The sequence below is a fragment of the Sarcophilus harrisii genome, chromosome 1 (assembly GCF_902635505.1).
Source record: "Sarcophilus harrisii chromosome 1, mSarHar1.11, whole genome shotgun sequence".
NCBI lineage: Eukaryota > Metazoa > Chordata > Mammalia > Dasyuromorphia > Dasyuridae > Sarcophilus > Sarcophilus harrisii.
Genome location: NC_045426.1, coordinates 565,908,968 through 565,927,696, shown reverse-complemented (window position 1 = coordinate 565,927,696; position 18,729 = coordinate 565,908,968). Strand labels below are relative to the sequence as shown.

General features: G+C 33.2%; 1 protein-coding gene across 2 annotated transcripts in view; it reads right to left on the bottom strand.

The window, feature by feature from the left end:
• Positions 1-18,729, bottom strand: part of CNBD1 (cyclic nucleotide binding domain containing 1) — a 541,331-nt gene that overhangs the window by 467,975 nt on the left and 54,627 nt on the right. For both annotated transcript variants that reach the window (XR_004231043.1, XM_031946954.1), the window contains exon 4: positions 13,738-13,890. Coding sequence is in view for 1 of the 2 variants with exons in the window: in XM_031946954.1 (XP_031802814.1) it covers positions 13,738-13,890 (153 nt within the window). In the remaining variant the exon portion in view is untranslated. The remainder of the gene's footprint in view (positions 1-13,737; positions 13,891-18,729) is intronic.

Sequence of the window (18,729 nt, the reverse complement as noted above, 5' to 3'; positions counted from 1 at the left end):
GACCACAGAATATAGTGTTGTGTGCAAATCCAATTTTTTTTTATCATGTTGCTATCATTATCATCATGTTTAATTAAATTGAGCAGAAACAGGTCTGGGACAAATAATCACCCTGTTATTGTTCTTTCATATTTGATATTTGACAGTGTATAGAACAGGAAAATTCTCCTCATTCTCCTCCTCCTCCTTCTTTAATTTTATTTATTTTTTTTTTTTTTTGTAATTGAATAGAACTAAGAAAATGCAAACTCATTTGCTATATGTCCCTGGAAGCACAATCAGGGCAACTCCAGCAGGGGACAGTACTTTTTCCTTTTTCTGGGTTTTATTTCTTCTAGTTCTTTTTTATTTTAAAAGCTTTTTTACTAAACATAGTTTGGAGATGACTAATATTTGGCACTGTAGCATTTGTAAAATAGCATTGTCCTTTAACTTTTATGGATCAATGCTATGTCTAGAAGAATACAGGCAATAGTTTGGTCTATAATAATGCTCCAGTCCAATGTAATTTGTTGAATTGCCAGGAATATTTTAAGGTTTGTATTTTCATAAAGGGACTTGTCATCAGTAAATTTCCATAATAAAGTAAGTTTATTATGTATCATTCTGTTCATCAGATCATGTATTACAAAGCATTCTGGAGGTTCAAAATTCCGGTGGCCTCAAGTGTCTATTATTTCCTTTCATAATCTTAACTGATCAGTCAAGTTTGTGTTCCATTAGAGTAATCTGTCTCAAAGCTCTGGTATTAATTATAAGAGCTGTAGCTACCATCATAAACCCTACTTTTCCCCTTCTCTTCTATAAGTATTTCAACATGATTCAATCATTTGTTCAATGTTTCAATGTCAACATTATGTTGATTAAAAGTTCATGTGTTCATTTGCTTTTAGTTTTGTTTCCATTCTAGGATGTTAGTTATTTTGTTATCTTCCAAAAGTAAACAACTTTCAGTTACGTTTGGCAAATCCAAAACACTTACCTATCAGTTTTTGCTGTGGCTCAGTGAATTGATAGCTATTTGTTCTAAAAAAAACATTTTCGAAGTGAAGAAATAATGATGATAATGAGAATACTGCAAAGGAAGAAATCAATATAAACAATATAAAGGCAAAAGAGAATGAAAAGCTAAAAAATTTCCATGTTTTCATACAGCATAAAAACAATAAGTTTACATTGTTATCTAGTGATTATAATAAAAAATTCATACAAATAAATTAAATAAAAATAATTTTTAAAAGCATAATAATCCACTATTTTTAAAAGATGACAATTCCTATGAATGTTGTGCTTATTTTGCTAGGGAGTTCCCCAAATTTTCCAGTAGGTCATATTTTTAAACTCTGAGATCTTTTAAATGCTGACTATGACAAGTCTCAGTAAGTTATGATTTATCAGAAAAGACAGGGCCATTTCATCTCCTATAAATTTTAAGCACACATGTTACTCTTTGAAACAGGATTTATAATTTATCAAAGATACAAAACTAAAGTACAAATTGGCAGTTTATGATGATTATTGGGGAGTTAAAAAGTTTTATATCAAAAATAATAATCTACAAAATAACTCCTTATTTATAGAATTTGACCTTTAATATACAAATCATAACAATGTAGTCATAAAAGAGGGAGGAAGCATAATCTAATGAGACAGGATACAGAAAGGAAGATTCCAATTTTGTCTTTATCATAACTTGGCTGTGTGGCCTTGCTCAAATGAAGTACCTCAGCTAGCTCTCTAAAACTATCAATTGTAAAGGTGTATCTAAAGTGCAAGAAGTTGCTCCTGAGAGGTCCCTATATTGATGATCAAAGGTCTAATGCCAAAAAAAATCATATACAAGCATATCAAAGGAACAAAAGGACAGAAGATAATCACAGTACTTCAGATAGACTTCTTGAATACCTAGCCAGATATCGAGAGAAGGTTCCCAAAAATTCATAAAGTCAAAAAGTCTAAGTAAAACAGAAATATAGGAAAATCTATAGCTGCATAGTGTCATAAGAAAAGAGACTTGGAACAACTTGGAAGCCCTAGTTTCCTTTAGGATTCAGCTCAAGTTTCTTGTCCTTCAAGAAGACTTTTCCTAATTCCCTCACTTGTTACTTACTTTACTGAGTATATGTAGGTGCATTCATATATGTATTTGCTCACTCATGCACACACCCCCATAATTTACATGTATATATCTGGTATCCATTTATTCTAAAATATGTGATACCTCTTAATAGGAAGGATGGAAGATATTAGAAAACAAGGACTGTCACACTTTTCTTTTGGTATTCCCAGGATAGTATAATGCTGGGCACTAAAGAAGTGCTTGTTGATTGATTTAAAGCCTAAAAAGAAGTTTCATCCCGATGTTCTAGACAATTACCAAACCAAAGTAGCAACCACATAGGGCCAAGAAAGCAATCCTCCTTCCAAAGTTAACCTAAAGAAAAACTCACTAATTCTCAGGAGTGTTGCCCCCGAAATAAGAGTGCACACTACCTGTGCCATAATGTTGATACCCTTTTCAGTTTTTCCAATGTTTCCAGACTCATAAAAAGGTCACAAATATCCTTGGCAAATGGAAAAGGTGATCTCTCCTTCTGTAAGCTTTTGGCCTTGAACCTCCATTCCATTAAACTTTATAGCTCTGACTTAAAGGTCAATGCTATCCATTATCCTATAATGTCACTATCAGTAAAGGGAAAGCAAAATGCTCTTTTCACCACTTCTTCCTTCTTTGTGTTGCCTTCTACCATATTTCAAAGTTTGGAATTGAGGTGAAACTTGTGCTTTTGTGCCATGTCTGTGTTCATCAGGATTTGTTAGAGATAGTTCATACTCCTTTTCAAGGACATTATCAATAAATAACAGGGAAAAATTAGCAGTTATCTAAATCCTGCCATTTTATCTAGGGAGAGTCATTTATTTTGCAATATGAAGAGTAACTATTTAGAATACCTGCTTCCTGAACTCTCAGGTTAAAGCTACTTTTCATGAGAATTAGTCTAAGTAACTCAGATACAATTACATCACTCATGATCAAATAAAATATGTAGTAGGCACATTGTGGATGAAAGTATATATTAATTACTATTTTTAAATATTTTATGGTGTAATGGAAAAGACCATATTTAAAGTCAAAAGGCCTACATTCAAATTGTGATTACTTACTACCTATAGCATACTTTGAGTAAATTCTTGTCATTTTGGGAACTTCAGTTTCCTCATCTGTAAGATAAGTAGTTTAAACCAGATGATTGTGAAGGTCTCTTATAGCTTAATGGTCCTATGATTGCTAAAAAGTTAAATAACAAATATTCACAAAAATAATTTCTTTATAATTTCATCCATATTTTATGTCCTAAAAGACTTGAACATAGAAAATTCATGATGTATTTACTTTAGGGAAAAATGTCCAGAATGAGGGATATTAGAGTGGACTACTTTTTTTTGTTCTCTTTCATTTAACTTTATCTTTCTCTCCCTCTCTTCTCCTCTCTTCTCCTCTTTTCTTTCTTTCTTTCTTTCTCTCTCTCTCTCTCTCTCTCTCTCTCTCTCTCTCTCTCTCTCTCTCTCTGTTTTCCCCTTTCTTTCTCTCTCTTTTCCCTCTTCTCTTTCTCTTTGTCTGTTTGTTCATGGTCCCACAGGATTTTCCACTAGGAATATACCTGTATACCTAAACCATAGGATTAGGGAGTGAAAGACTGTAAAAAAGAAATTGTGTCCAATTATATTTTGTAGATCATGAAGCTGCTGATAGAGGTCAAAGAAAAAAAAAGTAAAGAAAATAAAAACATTGAACCACATGCTAATATAGATCAAATCACTGCATAGCAAGCCCAGATGGAAGGGTTCATTTGGAGCCTAAGCATCATGTAGGCTGAAAAGTCAAAAGGCCACTTCTCAATTCATGATTATGTGTAGCTTCCATGAACAGAAGGCAAAAGGGCAGATAGATACATGTAACATGGAAAGGACTGCTGATAGCACATTAGTCTCTTAACTCAGACTTCTCCTGATGAGCAACTCTATCAAATTTAGAAAGTAAGAGATGACAATTTAAACAATATTTGTGGGAAGTATAAGAGTGCTTTTCAGTCTTACAGAACTTGCCTAATATTTTATTGTCTGAACTAGGGTGATCCCAGCAAGGGTAACCAATTAAAAATCAACCCTTCAAGACCCCAAGCTCAATCTAGAAAAACCAAATTTTTCCAGGTCCCTTCATTTCAAGAGGTCTGAGATTGAGTCTAGTTCTTAATTAGGATGGATCTCCAACCCTACACATCTGACATAAAATAACCACACTCTATTCTAACCAAGATTCACTTAATATGTGTTGGTTGTGTTCAAAATGAACATTGCAATATTTATTTCAATGACAGCTATTATTGATCTTTCCCCAAAAATACTCTTAATTATCTATACATGAAATTAAAATTTAGTCAAAAAGATAAGAAATCTTTTCTAGTATAAAACATGGATTCTCCACCTCTGTGGTAATTTTTGGTAATCACTTTAAGAGATAACGTTGTGGAAATAATTTTAATTTTTCCCAGTGTCATGAAAACTGGATTATATATAATATTTAATGAATACTTCATTCCTTGTGTAATAATTAGGTTATTGTGTACTTGCTGGGACCTGAGTGCAAGCATGATGTCCATTTCTTTAGTAATTCCTCAATCAAATTGTTTATGAAATAATTCTATAATATAAACAATCAGTTATAAAAATCTGAAGCTCATGTTTTGTGCATTGTTTTAAAAAAATCCAGATTGGTTTGTTTTCCTTTGTGCAGAAGAAAATGTGAAAATATACTCGCTTTTTTATAGTGCTGTTATTTACTCAGTGACAAAGCTGTAGTTTGCAAATGTCATGAATGATTTGTGGTCTATTGAATCACGAGTTTGATATAAGTGGTCAACTTCTATTATTTTGTCTTCATTCTCTTGACTTAAACAAATAGGAAATTGCATTTTGCTTATTAAAGCAAAGGAAGAAAGTCTGGTCTCTGGCCCTGATATGAGATTGTGGATCCCCATTTTTGCATTCAGATATGGCAAACAATCCCCTGCCCTAAGAGGTACTATCTTCATTTAGAAACGAAGCCAAAACTATCCATGACCCTATTTTTCCTCAGCTTTAGACTTGTTTTTTGAATATCTCTAGCAGTAGTACTATCAGTCCTACTTTACAATATACCTACTTTTTTTGTAATCTCAGCACCTAGCAGAGTACATAGAAGAAACACAATAGAAATGATTACTGAATTACTTGGGTTTTTCCTAACATTGTGAGCAGAGAGGGTCATTTTGGAACTAGAGTGGTAGAAAGGTCTAAATTAAACACCCATGCAGAAAGAAGTCACAGCTGAGGAAAATAATAATTAACTCTCATCTATAGGAGTTTTTAAAGTCAACTAGGAGGAAGCTAGATGGCTCCAGAGGTGGGCCTTGATTCAGAAATATTCAAATCTGGTCATAGATAGTTATTACCTGACCTCAAGTCAATTAACCTTTGTTTGGATTAATCTAATGGGGAAGAAAATGGCAAATCACTCCAATATCTTTGTCAAGAGAAGTTCATAGGCAATATGGTCCACAGGTTCAATAAAGAGTTGTCACAATTGAATAATAACAAGAAAGGAGAAAGAAGAAAATTGATCTTCAAGAGTTTTTGGAGGACACAAAGCCTGGTTATTTTTAGAATATGAAGAGTTTAAGAACTTGCACAAGTTTCTGATTTCTGCAGTTTCCTCATCTGTAAAATGGATGAATTGTTGCATATGATCTATAAGATCTCTTCCATGTCTAACATTCGGAAATTGTGAGAATAGTTGTTATAGTTTGTCCTTTGTTCTCAAAAAGGGCCCTGACATCAGGGAGGTGACGCCATGACATGCAACTGGACTGGATTTAAAGGAGGGAAGGCTGGGCAAGGTCACTTGCCTAACTATCCCCTTCAGAGAATAGTGGACCAGGTACATGGAGCAGAGGCAGCAACTGATCAAACTTGTATGAAGATCAAGCCAGTGTGGGAAAGGAGCAAGAAAGATTTAAAGGTATAACAACAATATTGGCTAGATTTATGTTGCCTTGCCTCCCTGAATGGCAATTCTTATAATTTTGCTAATTCCAATGTCCTTTTCTCAGTCTTCATGCATCTTGATATTTCATATTTTATATTTTTATTTTAATGCTCTTGACTAGCCCTCCCTCTTACACAGATTCTCCTCCTTCAGCTTTTATGGCATTAATTTTTCCAGACTTCTCCTGATAAGATTTCTTTTTTTTTGCTGAGGCAATTGTGGTTAAGTGACTTGCCCAGGTCACACAGCTAGGAAGTGTTAAGTGTCTGAGGTCAAATTTGAACCAGGTCCTCCTGACTTCAGGGTTGGTGCTCTATCTACTGCACCATCTAGCTGCCCCAAGATTTCTTAATCTCCTTTGTTTATTCACATTCATCTTCCACTGCCTAAGTGTAGGTGTTCCTTAAGTGTTGGTCTGGCAACTCTGTGCCTATTCTTTAATGATTTCATTCATTTTTATGGATTTACTTACCATCTCTACGTATATCCCTCCCAAATCAATGCATCCAGCCCTAACTAATTTCCTGAACTCTATATGAAGAATCTACAATCATTTCAAATTCAGTGTCTAAAACAAAAAGGATAATGTTTCTTCCTAAATACGTCTCTCTTCCAAACTTTCCTATTTCTGCTGCAATAATGCTGCAATCCTAGCTATGTTCCTGACATTTTAGACTTCAAAACCATGTTTCCTATATTGTTGGCTCATCCTAAAACTTCCCTCAAAGCCTGGGGCCTCCTTACCCTGGTATATTCTGAACTCCAATAGCCTGCTTACTCTGGAATATTCTTCTATGAGACCAATTCCATCTCTTCTTTTACTGGTGACTTCCTTTTTATTGTAAAGGGGCCCATTCTGGCCTTTCTTACTTCCTTCTCCTCTTAGAATTGTTCCTGACTTTCTGAACTTCAAAACCACTTCCTCACACTGGCTACCCTCTTCCAATCCCCCCTTGCCCCACTGCTACTCTTCAACTTCCTTTTGTGTATTGTTTTTCCCCATTAGAACATTCCCTGGTTAGGGACTGAAGCATTTTTTTTGTCTTTCTTTTTACAAGTCATTATTTGTATCCCCAGTGCGCAGCACAATGCTAAATACTTAATAAATGTTTGTTTCCTTCATTCTTGAATCTGACTTTATTTGCTAGATATATAACTAGACAATAAATTAACCTCTATTTGTCTTAGTTTCCTTGATTATAAAATGGGGATAATAAGAGCACCTATCTTGAAGGATTGTTATGAAAATCAAATGAGATTATCTGTAAAGTTCTTAGTACAATGCCTAAAAGATTGCATATAAGTACTTAATAAATTCTTGATTCTTTTCTTTCTTCAATCCTTCCTTTTTTCTTATTTCCATCCTCCAAGTTACACAGATCTATAACATCAGTTATCCTTCATTCTTCTTTATCCTTGAATCCTACCAATTCTACTTCCTGATATTTTTCTTTCATCTATAATTATCAATCACCTTTAATCTATCATCTATGTCCATTCAAAAGACCACCACTTTAAAACATATCCTCATTGGCTGTATCAATCAAGTAACCATTTACCAAGCATTTATTGAATGTTTACTTTGTGACAGATGCTGTGCTAACCACTGAGGATACATACATAAAAGTGAAAATTTCTGTTTTCAAGGAACTTACATTCTAAGGGAGGAGAAGAGGAAAATATATATGTTTAAACATATACATCTTTAGAAAATGAATACAAAATAGTTTGGGGAAGTAGACTAGTAAATTGAGAATTAGGAAAATTATTACATAGAATATAGCTCTTAGAAAGAATCTAGAGATTCCCAGAGACCGAGGTAAGAAGCAAGAAGATTGCAAACATGGAAGAACATTACTGGCTACCAAATAATGTTTAAGAAACTCAGAAACATGGACAGGTATCAGGTCATGAGAGTTTTTAATGGCAGAATTTATATTTGATTCTAACTGTATTAAGAAACTTTGCTGTTGTTCCTATTCAGTCGTTTTCAGTTATGTCTGATTCTTCATAACCTCATTTGGGGTTTACTTGGCAAAGATATTGTAATGGTTTGACATTTTTTTTCTAGCTATTTTTACAAATGAGGAAACAGAGGCAAACAGGGTCACAGCCAGTGTCTAAGACCAAATTTGAACTCAGAAAGTCTACCTGAATCCAAATCCCATATACTGTGCCATCTAGCGACATTAAGGAAGTATAGGCATAAATTTAATTGGGGTAGGAATGAGGATGGGTGCAATTTGATCAGAGCATCTCTGATTTTAGTTTTTCCTCCCTTTAATTTGTAGTTTAGTGGTTCCCTATAGACTCTGATAAAATTCAAACTTTTTTTTATTTTAGCACTTAAAATTCTCCACAATTTAGATATAACCTCCTTTTAAAATTTCACTTCAAATGAATCCCCTTGTATGCTTTGTGCTCCAGTTTTCTTTGGAATTTAATTTCCTTCTTCCATGCCTTTATACAATACTTACCCTCATGTGAAATGAAATAATTTCCCCTCATTTCCACCTTCCCCAGTCCTTACATTAATATAAGGTTCAGTTCAGATGCCATTTCCTCCAAAAAGATTTTCCTGTTCTGCCACCATCACGATTTTAGAGTTTTACTTTGTATGTATGTAATATGTATACGTATCTATGTCTATGTGTACATGTATTGTTTTCTTAGATAATAAGCTCATTGAGTACAGGGACTATTTTGCTTTTTGTCTTTGAGTCTTCAGTATTTTCCATAGTGATTTTCACTTCATGGATATGGCTTTCATCACCTCAGTACTTGGATTATTGTTACTAAAGCCTGCTAATAGGTCTCCCAACCACAAGTCTCTCTCCACTGTAACCAGTCTTGCATTGTCATAAAAGTAATTTTCCTAAAAATCAGGTCTTAGCTCAATTTACTTACATTCTTCAATGCAAACCTCCTTGTTCTTTCACAAACAAAACACTCTATCTCTCAACTCCTGGTATTTTCCCTAGTTGTCCCCCAGGCTTGTAATCCTCTCCTTCCTCAACTTTACCTACTGGCTCCCCTACTTTCAAATTTTAACTAAAATTCCACTGTTTACAGGAAACCTTTCCTAATCTGCCTTAACAGTAATCTTTCCTTTGTCAATTATTTCTAAACAATTCTCCATATAACTTGCTTGTACATAGTTCTTTGTATGTTGTCTTCCTCATCTGACTGTGAGATCCTTGAGAACAGAAGAGAAGAGAAGCTATCTTTTGACTTTTTTGTATCCCTAGCACTCAGCACAGTGCCTGGCACACAGTATGTACTTAATAAATTCATGGCATTCATATGGATGTATATCTGGGTAGCTGAAGTGATCATTTAGCCTCCTTGTACAGTATCAAACTTTGTAGGGAATAAATAATTATAGTGGTTTAAAATAGAATGTAGTCAATCAATCAGCATTTATTAAATGCCTAGTATGTTGTGTCAGGTATTGTGCTAAATCTGGGGATACGAAGAGAGGCAAAAGATAGCCTCTTCCAACAAAGAGATTACAATCTAATGAGGGGAGACAACATTAAAAAAACTATAAACAAAGCAAACTTTATATATATAAGATAAAAGGGAAATAATTAACAAAAGGAAGGCACTGGCATTAAGAAAAGTTGGGGAAAGGCTTGCTGTAAAAGGTGGAATTTTATCTGGGATCTAAAGGAATCCAGGGCAATCAGTGGTCAGAGCAGAGGAGAGAAAGCTTTCCAGGCATGGGGGATTGCTGGAGATAATATCCAGAGAGATGAAGTGTCTTACTTGTGGAACAGCTAGGAGGCCTGTGTCACTGGATCAAAGAGTATGTTTTGGGGAGTAAGATGTAAGAAACTGAAAAGATCAGAGAGAACTAGATTGTGAAGAACCGAAGTATTTTGCTTTTTTTGTTTTTACTCTTGGAAGCAATAGGAAGCCACTGCAGTTGTTGAGTACTGCAGTGCTATTTAACTAAAGTATGCTCCCTGTTCTTATAAATGGTTTTTGTGCTAATTGCACCACAGGCAAACTTATGAACCATCCCTTATCTTCAGCTTATCATTTTTAGGCACTCACATAAATATAGTATCATACTGTCTTATTCCCACTCTGACTTACCTAAGTATCAGCTAGAACATCATTCCATAATAATTAACCTATATTAATTCTGGCATCTAGAAAAGGTAATTCTCACCCTTCACTGCTAGAAGACAGGACACTATTTTGTAACTATATCTGTAGAAGGGGAAAAGCTAGGTGGTACTGGATCTCGAACAAGGAAAACTCATCTTTATGAATTCTGGCCTCAGATACTTATCAGTTCTGTTAAAAACGGAGAAGTCACTTAACCCTGTTTGAACTGGAGAAGGAAATGGCAAACCACTGCAGTATCTTTATCAAGAAATGAGAGTATGACATGACTGATATGACACAACATCTATAAGATATCATTGTTTCTATAGCATCTACAATCAGGAACAATCAAAATCTACTTCTCTTCTGACAGTTTTAACTTATAATTCTCTCCTTAAACAGCATTTCACCAGAGCAAAATGGTGCAAGAGGTATAACATTCTGGGATTTCAAACAGCTCAAGCCTAAATGACAAAATTCCTGACATTATTCCAGGGAACAATTTCTTTGACTCTTTCCTAGGAAGAGGCTTTACATCACTGCTCTGCTAAAACATAATGATCTTCAGATGCATTGTTCCCTGAAAGGAAAATCTTTAATTGGGGAAAGAAATTTTTTTTAAAAAAATCCTTGCCGATTTTCTCAGAGGAGATGAAACTGCCAAATGAAGACAGCAAGAGAACATTTCACAGCACTTGCAGCTGACAGCTCAAACTGAGGATCTCTTTAGCTCATTTCTTAGGTCATCTCCTCTGCTCACCCCACCCCATGTATCTCAATATCCCTTTTAAAGAAAATATTCCAAGCATTTAAAAAAATTCCACAAAGCTGCTTAATATATTTTCAAAACTTGGTTTAATTTTATCCAGTTGTCATGAAGATAAAAAAGCAAGGTTCCAAAATGAAAATATTTGCCCAAAAATTTGAATCAAGTCAGAGATCAAATAAGGTAAGAATAGAATATTTTCTCCTGTCCCCAAGTTTACCATTTTCCCCTATTATTCCCTTAAAATATTTTGAAACCCAATACCAGATGCCATATTTCTAAAGTAGAATATAACTCATGTGTTTAAAAATATAAGACAAATCAAAACTTCCTTTCAGGAACCCATGAAGATTGATTGGCTTTACCGAATCTCAAGGTAACAAGGAATCCCAGACACCACCTAGTATCTGACAATCTAAAATTATCTCTACTTCCTTTTCCTACCTTGGAAACTTTGCTTCTTAAGTTGCTATTGATCTAAGTTTTGATTAAGTTTTAATAAGTTTATATAAGTGTTTTAAAGTTGGAAAAACACTTTATACATATTATCTCATTTGGGCCCTCATAATACCCTTGTAAGGAAGATGCTATCATTTCTGTTTTGCAGAAGAGAAAACTAAGACTGAGAATAGCTAATTGACTTACATGGGAATATAAAATTAGTAAGTGGTTGGGGCAGCATTTGAGTTTGAGTCCTCAAGTCTCCAAACTAAGGTTCACTATTGAGAGAAATTATTATTTCTTTAATGGCCAATTATTAAAGTTGGGAAGACCCCCAACTTTTTCTCTATCCTATTTCTTTCTCCAAAGAACAATCTCTCAAGGACAAGTCTATTGGAAGATAGAATCAACACTCTGTTCATTGTGAGTATTCCTACTTCACCCAACTAGTTCAGATTTCTAATTTAAAATGAATTACTACTCATCATGCTCCATTCAAGCTAATTTGAGTGGAGATGGTTCTTCTGTCTAGGTTGCCTAAATCTGTATCTAGTCTGAGTATAGATTTCCTTTATCCAAGAGTAACATGATGTCACTCTCCTATCCCCTCACCAGAATAGGTCTACCTTTTATTAATTGTTAACTAATCAGAGCTAATTTCCACCTTTTGGTCAACTCGTTTTTTCAAGGCCAAGTAAGCTATGAAACTAATGTCATGATTATCTTTGGTCTAAGAGAGATGGCAGTTTCATTGTTTTAAATAGTACACTCTTTATTTTCTGGTACATCCACCTCCTCCTAAATAAAATTTGTTTTATTAATAAAATGCTAGCATTATTAACAAAATGATTGATTACTCAGAAATTATGTTTCTCAAACTTTTTAAATGTTACATTAACCACCATATTATCTAGCTGCCTCATAATTTCCAAGTTAAACTAATTCATAGTAAAAGATGGATTCCACTGAACCAGACACCTAAGTCCTGGCTCTGATTTTTTCACTAACTCATTATGTTGAGCCTAGGTAAGTTCCTTTAACTCTCTGGCCAATAATTATCAAGGAAAAGTATTTTTCTAGAATAGAACCCAAAGGTTCTTTCCAATATTAAATCGCATAATTCTTTTTGATGGTCTTTGGATAGTCAAAGGTAATATTACCTTCTGAACAACTTGTCATACACATGAGGAAAAAGATTTCTTTCTCTAGGCTTTTCTTCCTACTAGTTCCATATTTTATTTCTTCTTTTTTGCCCTGGGCAAAAAGATTCGTAAACATTTCTGACTCTAATTCATCTCCAGGACTTAGCATTTCTTTTGGAGAAAATTATAAGTTTTATTTTTGTGGGAAAACATTTTCACTTTTTCCCACTTTAATATAATTACTATGGTCATGAGATATTCCATAAAAATTTAAGTTCCAACATAATATTTTGAATGAAATTTATTATGTGCCTTTTGAAAATATATTATATTGATTTATATATAATCATCTAAAACTCCAAAGTACCTCTGATAACACATTCAGTCACAATTCTCCTTTTGGCCACAATCCCAGTCTCAGTAAGAATGTTCCTCTCATTCTCATTCTTCTTCATATTCACAGTTCCAGATCCAATATCAATTCTAAGATCACACTTTTCCTTTGACCCAATTTTCAGTCCTGACAAAGCTAGTTTTTCACCTTGGACTTTTTTTTACCAGAACTGTCTCATTCACAGTACAAGTTTTGCAACTGGATTCTGCCCATTTGGGGTACACAAGTCATCCACTGAACCAGTTACAGTCTAATCCTAGTCCAAATTACTTTATAGAAATTAAAACTTAAAAGAAGTCTATAGAGTAAAAAAAATTGCAGAATAGTGAACCGGAGTCAATAAGGAAAGCAATAGACAACTCTCATCCTTTAATTACCCCTTAAGATTTGGAGGTTAGTTATTTAGTAATGAAGTGATTCTAAGAATTCTCAAAAAATGAAATGATTATGATTTTGACTCTTTAAAATAGAAAGCAGATTAGAGTAATTCATACATACCTCTGAACCCCTAAAATATATAGATATGGATATGAATATCTATATATTTCTATATATAGTACTTTGCAGCTGCATTATTTTAAATAATATGCTCTTCCTTTTTTTCTAGTACATCCATACTCTTCTTAAAAGTCTATGCACATAAATTTTATACACAACAAAAATTAAATCACCACTATTTCCAGATCATCAGAAATCATTACCAGGTTCTACAAAAAGAGGTTGTCAGTGTTACTCCAGATTATCCAATAAATAGGTGTCATTCTCAAATAAAAAGCAAAATTTTTGCACTTACAATTTCTTCAAGATTTCAATGAATTCTTCCATCTTGTCCTTGAACTTCAGTGCAAGCTCTATATCTGTATGTCCATGAACGTTTCTAATATAAAGGCTAATATTGTGAAGTTCATCAACCATGGAACCAAATGAAGAACTGATGAGGGGTGATCTAATCAAGAAAACAAAGTAGTATCATCAAGTCCTGTTCAAATAACAATGATAACTTCATAACTAATAATAAGTTTTGTATATACATATATGTATAAGATTTAATATACATATTTCATATGTATATGTTGTTGTACAATCATTTCGATCATATATAATTCTTTGTTATCCCACTGGGGATTTTCTTTGCAAAGATACTGGAATGGTTTGCCTTTTTTTTTTCTCTAGCTCATTTTATAGATGAGGAACTGTGGCAAACAAGGTTAGGTGACATGCCCAGAGTCATATAGCTAATAAGTATCTATGGCCAGATTGAAATTCAAATCTTCCTGACTCTGGATCTGGTGCTCTATATATACACACATTTTGTTGTTGTTGTTCCCAACCATCAGAATTGGCTTGCTATGTGAGGTTCTTTCTTAGATATTCTGGCATTTTAATGATGGTTTAGAGGCAGTTTAGAAATCATTAATAAAGCTCTCATATTATATTTGAAATTATACAATTAAAGGTTAATCATCTACAATATTTTGAAATATCAAGCTTAAATATAGAGGAGGCTACAACTAGAGTAAATCATTTCAACTTCTTTTAAATAATTTTAAAGTATATGTAATTGAAGTTATACTCTGGTCCAATTCCCTTAGTATTCTCTTCCCAATTATAAGCTCAAAGACAAAATAAGTTTTGAAAGGAATAAGTGATAGTAATTTACAATGAAATTTACAAATCACTTCAGTTAGACTAGCCTTGTGTGATGAGGATAGATAGCTCTTTGTGGTGACAAAATTGAGACTCAAGAGATCTAATGTCATTTCTTTATAATCACACAGTAGTAAATGTCAAGAGTGATGAACTGAGGTTTAATGATCCAGTTGTGGTTTCCTCTTTAATATGTTTCTATCTTTAAAAACTGGGAGGAAAAAATACTCTGGCAATTACATAGTAGCCATTTTAACTTTAACACCTAAGAAAATAATTATAATAATATTTTAATGCTATTATAATAAGGCACATAATCAATTTTTTAAAAACCTAATTATTTTGGATGCCAGGTTATGTAATAAAGAAAATATAGAACTTGAATTTTTCCCCCAATCTTCATGACCTCTCAAACTTTTCCAAAACAGAAATTATACACAAAATATAAAGCAATTTCAACTTTCTCTCTGGGCCTATTCATCAAGAACCTACTGATATAACAATTCAACAAATTAAAAGCAAGAGAAGACTAATCCCTAACTCCCTAACATTCTTACTCAGAAGCCTTCTCTGACTACCTACCATATAAGCAGGGGTGACCCATGGCTTTGCAACAAAATTTATCCCCACCCCTTCCTCCTCCCAATGTCAGTAAAACCAAAAGACATGATCTTACTCTGGCTGGGAGCAGCATCATGGCACCATTCTCTGTTATAACAAGTATTAAGCAAAGAATTGAGAATAGAAGAAACTAGACTGGGAGACACATATAGCTAAATGGTACTCTTCTAAGCCTAAGGGGAAAAAAAAAACCTAGCATCCAGCTTGGAGTCAATATCATCCCTTCAGAAGTCATAAACTGAGTAAGGAAAAATAGGAATTTCCCAGAATGGGAAGAGACCAAGATGAGTTTGAGGACCAGCTACCAGAGAAATTGTAATCAAGGAAAAGGAATAATAAAGTGAGTAATAGGAGAAAATTAAGGATAAAAATTGAAATTATCAAATATCTCAGATGAAAGAAAATTCAGCTGAAAACCCTAAGTATAAGGAGATAAATCAACAAGGAAGATGTAAATAATAGAGGGGATATGGTTTCCAGATAAGCTAAGAGATCAGCCATTTCTGAATAAATATTGTAAGACAAAGGAAAATGAATCAATACTTATGAATCAGAGGAACCTGTGAATCCTCAAAAAAAAGATGGAAATAAAGCAGAATGTTCCTGAGTTGTTTAAAAGAGAAATAAGTATTATAAAAGCAGAATTTATGCCCTTAAAAGCAGAAATAATTGGCAAAAAGAAAAACTTGAATTCATGAAGGTAATTTATACCAAAGAAACAAAAGAAAAACTAAGTGAATGGAATATAAATATACAAAAATGAAGGATAATCTAGAAAAAGAGAAGCAAAATGGAATAAATAACATTTAAAGAAAATGTGATCTCCATAAAAACAAAACAGATTGTTCTGAAAGACAAGATGCATAGAGACAACTTAAGTTTTATAGTTTTCCAGAAGAACATACAAAGTCAAAAATGTGGAAAACATAATGCAAGATAAAAATAACACAAGAAAATTCAGAATTCTGAATATAGAAAACAAAGGATCAATATAAATAAATATACAAATCACTTCCAGAAATAAGGAGGGAAAAACTCTATGCTATTAACCTTAAGACATATAATGGTTAGATTAAATAATTCCACTGAAAAACAATAAATTCTGGAAGCTACCAAGAAAAAAATCCTTCAAATATAAAGGAATGAAAACTCAAATAATACAATATTATTCTGCACTGAAGAGGAAAGGAGTAATTTATGATAATCTTCTTCAATAACTTGAACCTAACCATTAATGAAAAAAAAAAAAGGCATTAAATAAGAAAGAAGCATTCAGAGCATTCTTTAGAAAAAGAAAACTAGACTTGATGAAATTATTTGTTTTTCAAATATCTGACAAAAGAAATTCAAGAAGCATGATAAGGAAGCACAGTGCACAAAGACATTGAAAACAAAATAGCAAAAGAGATCATTAAGAGATTTCTTTCTATAAATATTCAACAGAGGTGAAAGCAAAGGGCAAATAGAAGTAATGGTGAAGAAACAGACTTAAAACATTATGGACTGAACTTTCAAATACTGCACAGATAAGTAAATCTAGTTTAGTTTGAAACTAAACTAAAGAAAATAGCACATAAATATGAGAGAAAGGAAGAAATATGTAGAGAAATATGTGATGTATCCTAATTCAAAGGTTAAAAATGAAGGATAATAGCTGTGTCAATCCCTCAGAAAGATAAGATTTTACAGGAATGTAAAGGGCAAAAGGAGTAACTAAAACAAAGAGAAATACAGAAAGAAATTTGATTTCAGTGTTGAAAGGTCTAATACTGATGAACACTACCATAACTACCTTAGAGAAAGACATATATACTCTAAAAGGAGTTGGAGATCTTATGAGAATAAACTGCAGGGATTTATACTTAGACCAGTCATCTTACTCCAAAATAAAGAAAATCAGAGTTCCTGAAAGAAATGTAAACCCAGAAGCAAGAAAGGATATGTACCTAGAAAAGAAAGCTGCTTGAAAAATGGGTAAATGGAGATGGGAGTAGGAGGAAATGATCATGGGAAGAGTAATGGTTAGTAATAAGCAATGCCATCAGAAACCTAGGAAATTTCCTACTATGGGACAACTATCACCTATCAGAACTACCATTTCTAAGAGTGATATATAACCAATAAAAGGGTGCCATGAGAAAATATCTACAAGTTTCTAAAAGACCTGTAAATTTGTTTAAAAAGGGAAACCAATAATAAGCACTAAGGCACCCTTAAATGCTTTACTTTACTTTATACTTTACTTAAATAAGTCTTAATTCCATGTGAAAAGCTGAGATTAAAGACTAAATAAATATAAGGACTATGAATTAAAGGGGCAAAAAAGTCTAGTAGAGATAGAAGAGATAGATGAATAATTAAGAGAATAAGGAAAATAAATCCTTTTTTGGAAAAGCAGAAAATGAATTTTTTTTTAAATAATGACTGAAACAATTTGAAAGAGAGAAATGTAAGTGATACTTTAATTGGCTGCTTAAATGAGAGGAAAGAAAAGAAACAATTATGTAAGTAGCTAAATCAAAGAAAAAAAGAGATCTACTAACTTAAATAAAGCTCCAAAACTAAGAAGGAAAGTAACAAAAAGGGAAAGACAGCCTATTTTCAAATAAAGAAACAATGTTTACAGAGAAAGTAAGAAAAAAGTCTAATTAAAAAAAAAATTATCGCAATAGACTTATAATTTTGTCTTCCTCTTCTTAATAATTTCCTCCCCTTATCTTGCATCACTGTATTGCTGAGAAGAGCTAAGTCTATCATAGATGATCATCATATAATCTTGCTATTACTGTTCTGTTTTTGTTCACTTTGCTCAGCATCAATTCATTTAAGTCTTACCAACCTTTTCTGAAATCAGCCTGCTTATCATTTCTTATGGAACAATAACATTCCATTACATTCATATGCCATAACTTATTCAATCATTCCCCAATTGATAAGCATCTATCCATTCAATTTCTACTTCTTTGTCATCACAAAAAGAGTTACTACAAGCATTTTTGCACATGTGGGTCCTTTTGCCTCTCTTATGATTTCCTTAGAATACAGACCCAGTAATGGCACTGCTGGATCAAAGGATATGCACAGTTTTATAGCCCTTTGGGGATAGCTCCAAACTGTTCTCCAGAATAACTAGATCAATTCATTGACATTGTAAGATTTTATTGATCTTCTTGGAAAATTAGAGTAAATGTTCTACTTACTAATATTCTGAATTTTACTGGTTCTTTTTTTCTGGAGTTAAAGTTTATAAGCCTATTTCTATAGATCAAGTTAAAAACATAACTGATAGATGGGCTCTAAAGTTAAGATCTCATCATACAATTTAACAATCCATTCATCCAACAAATCTTTATTTAATGTCAACTAAAACTGTGTTTTATATCTATGTCCATTTATGGCCTTGAGAGTTCTTGAATAAATATCAGAGTTCTAATTCTGTACTGCAGTGGAGTGGCTCACCTTACTCTTAACCTCCACACTTCAGTGTAATCAACTATACTGACTCCCTGATGTAGAG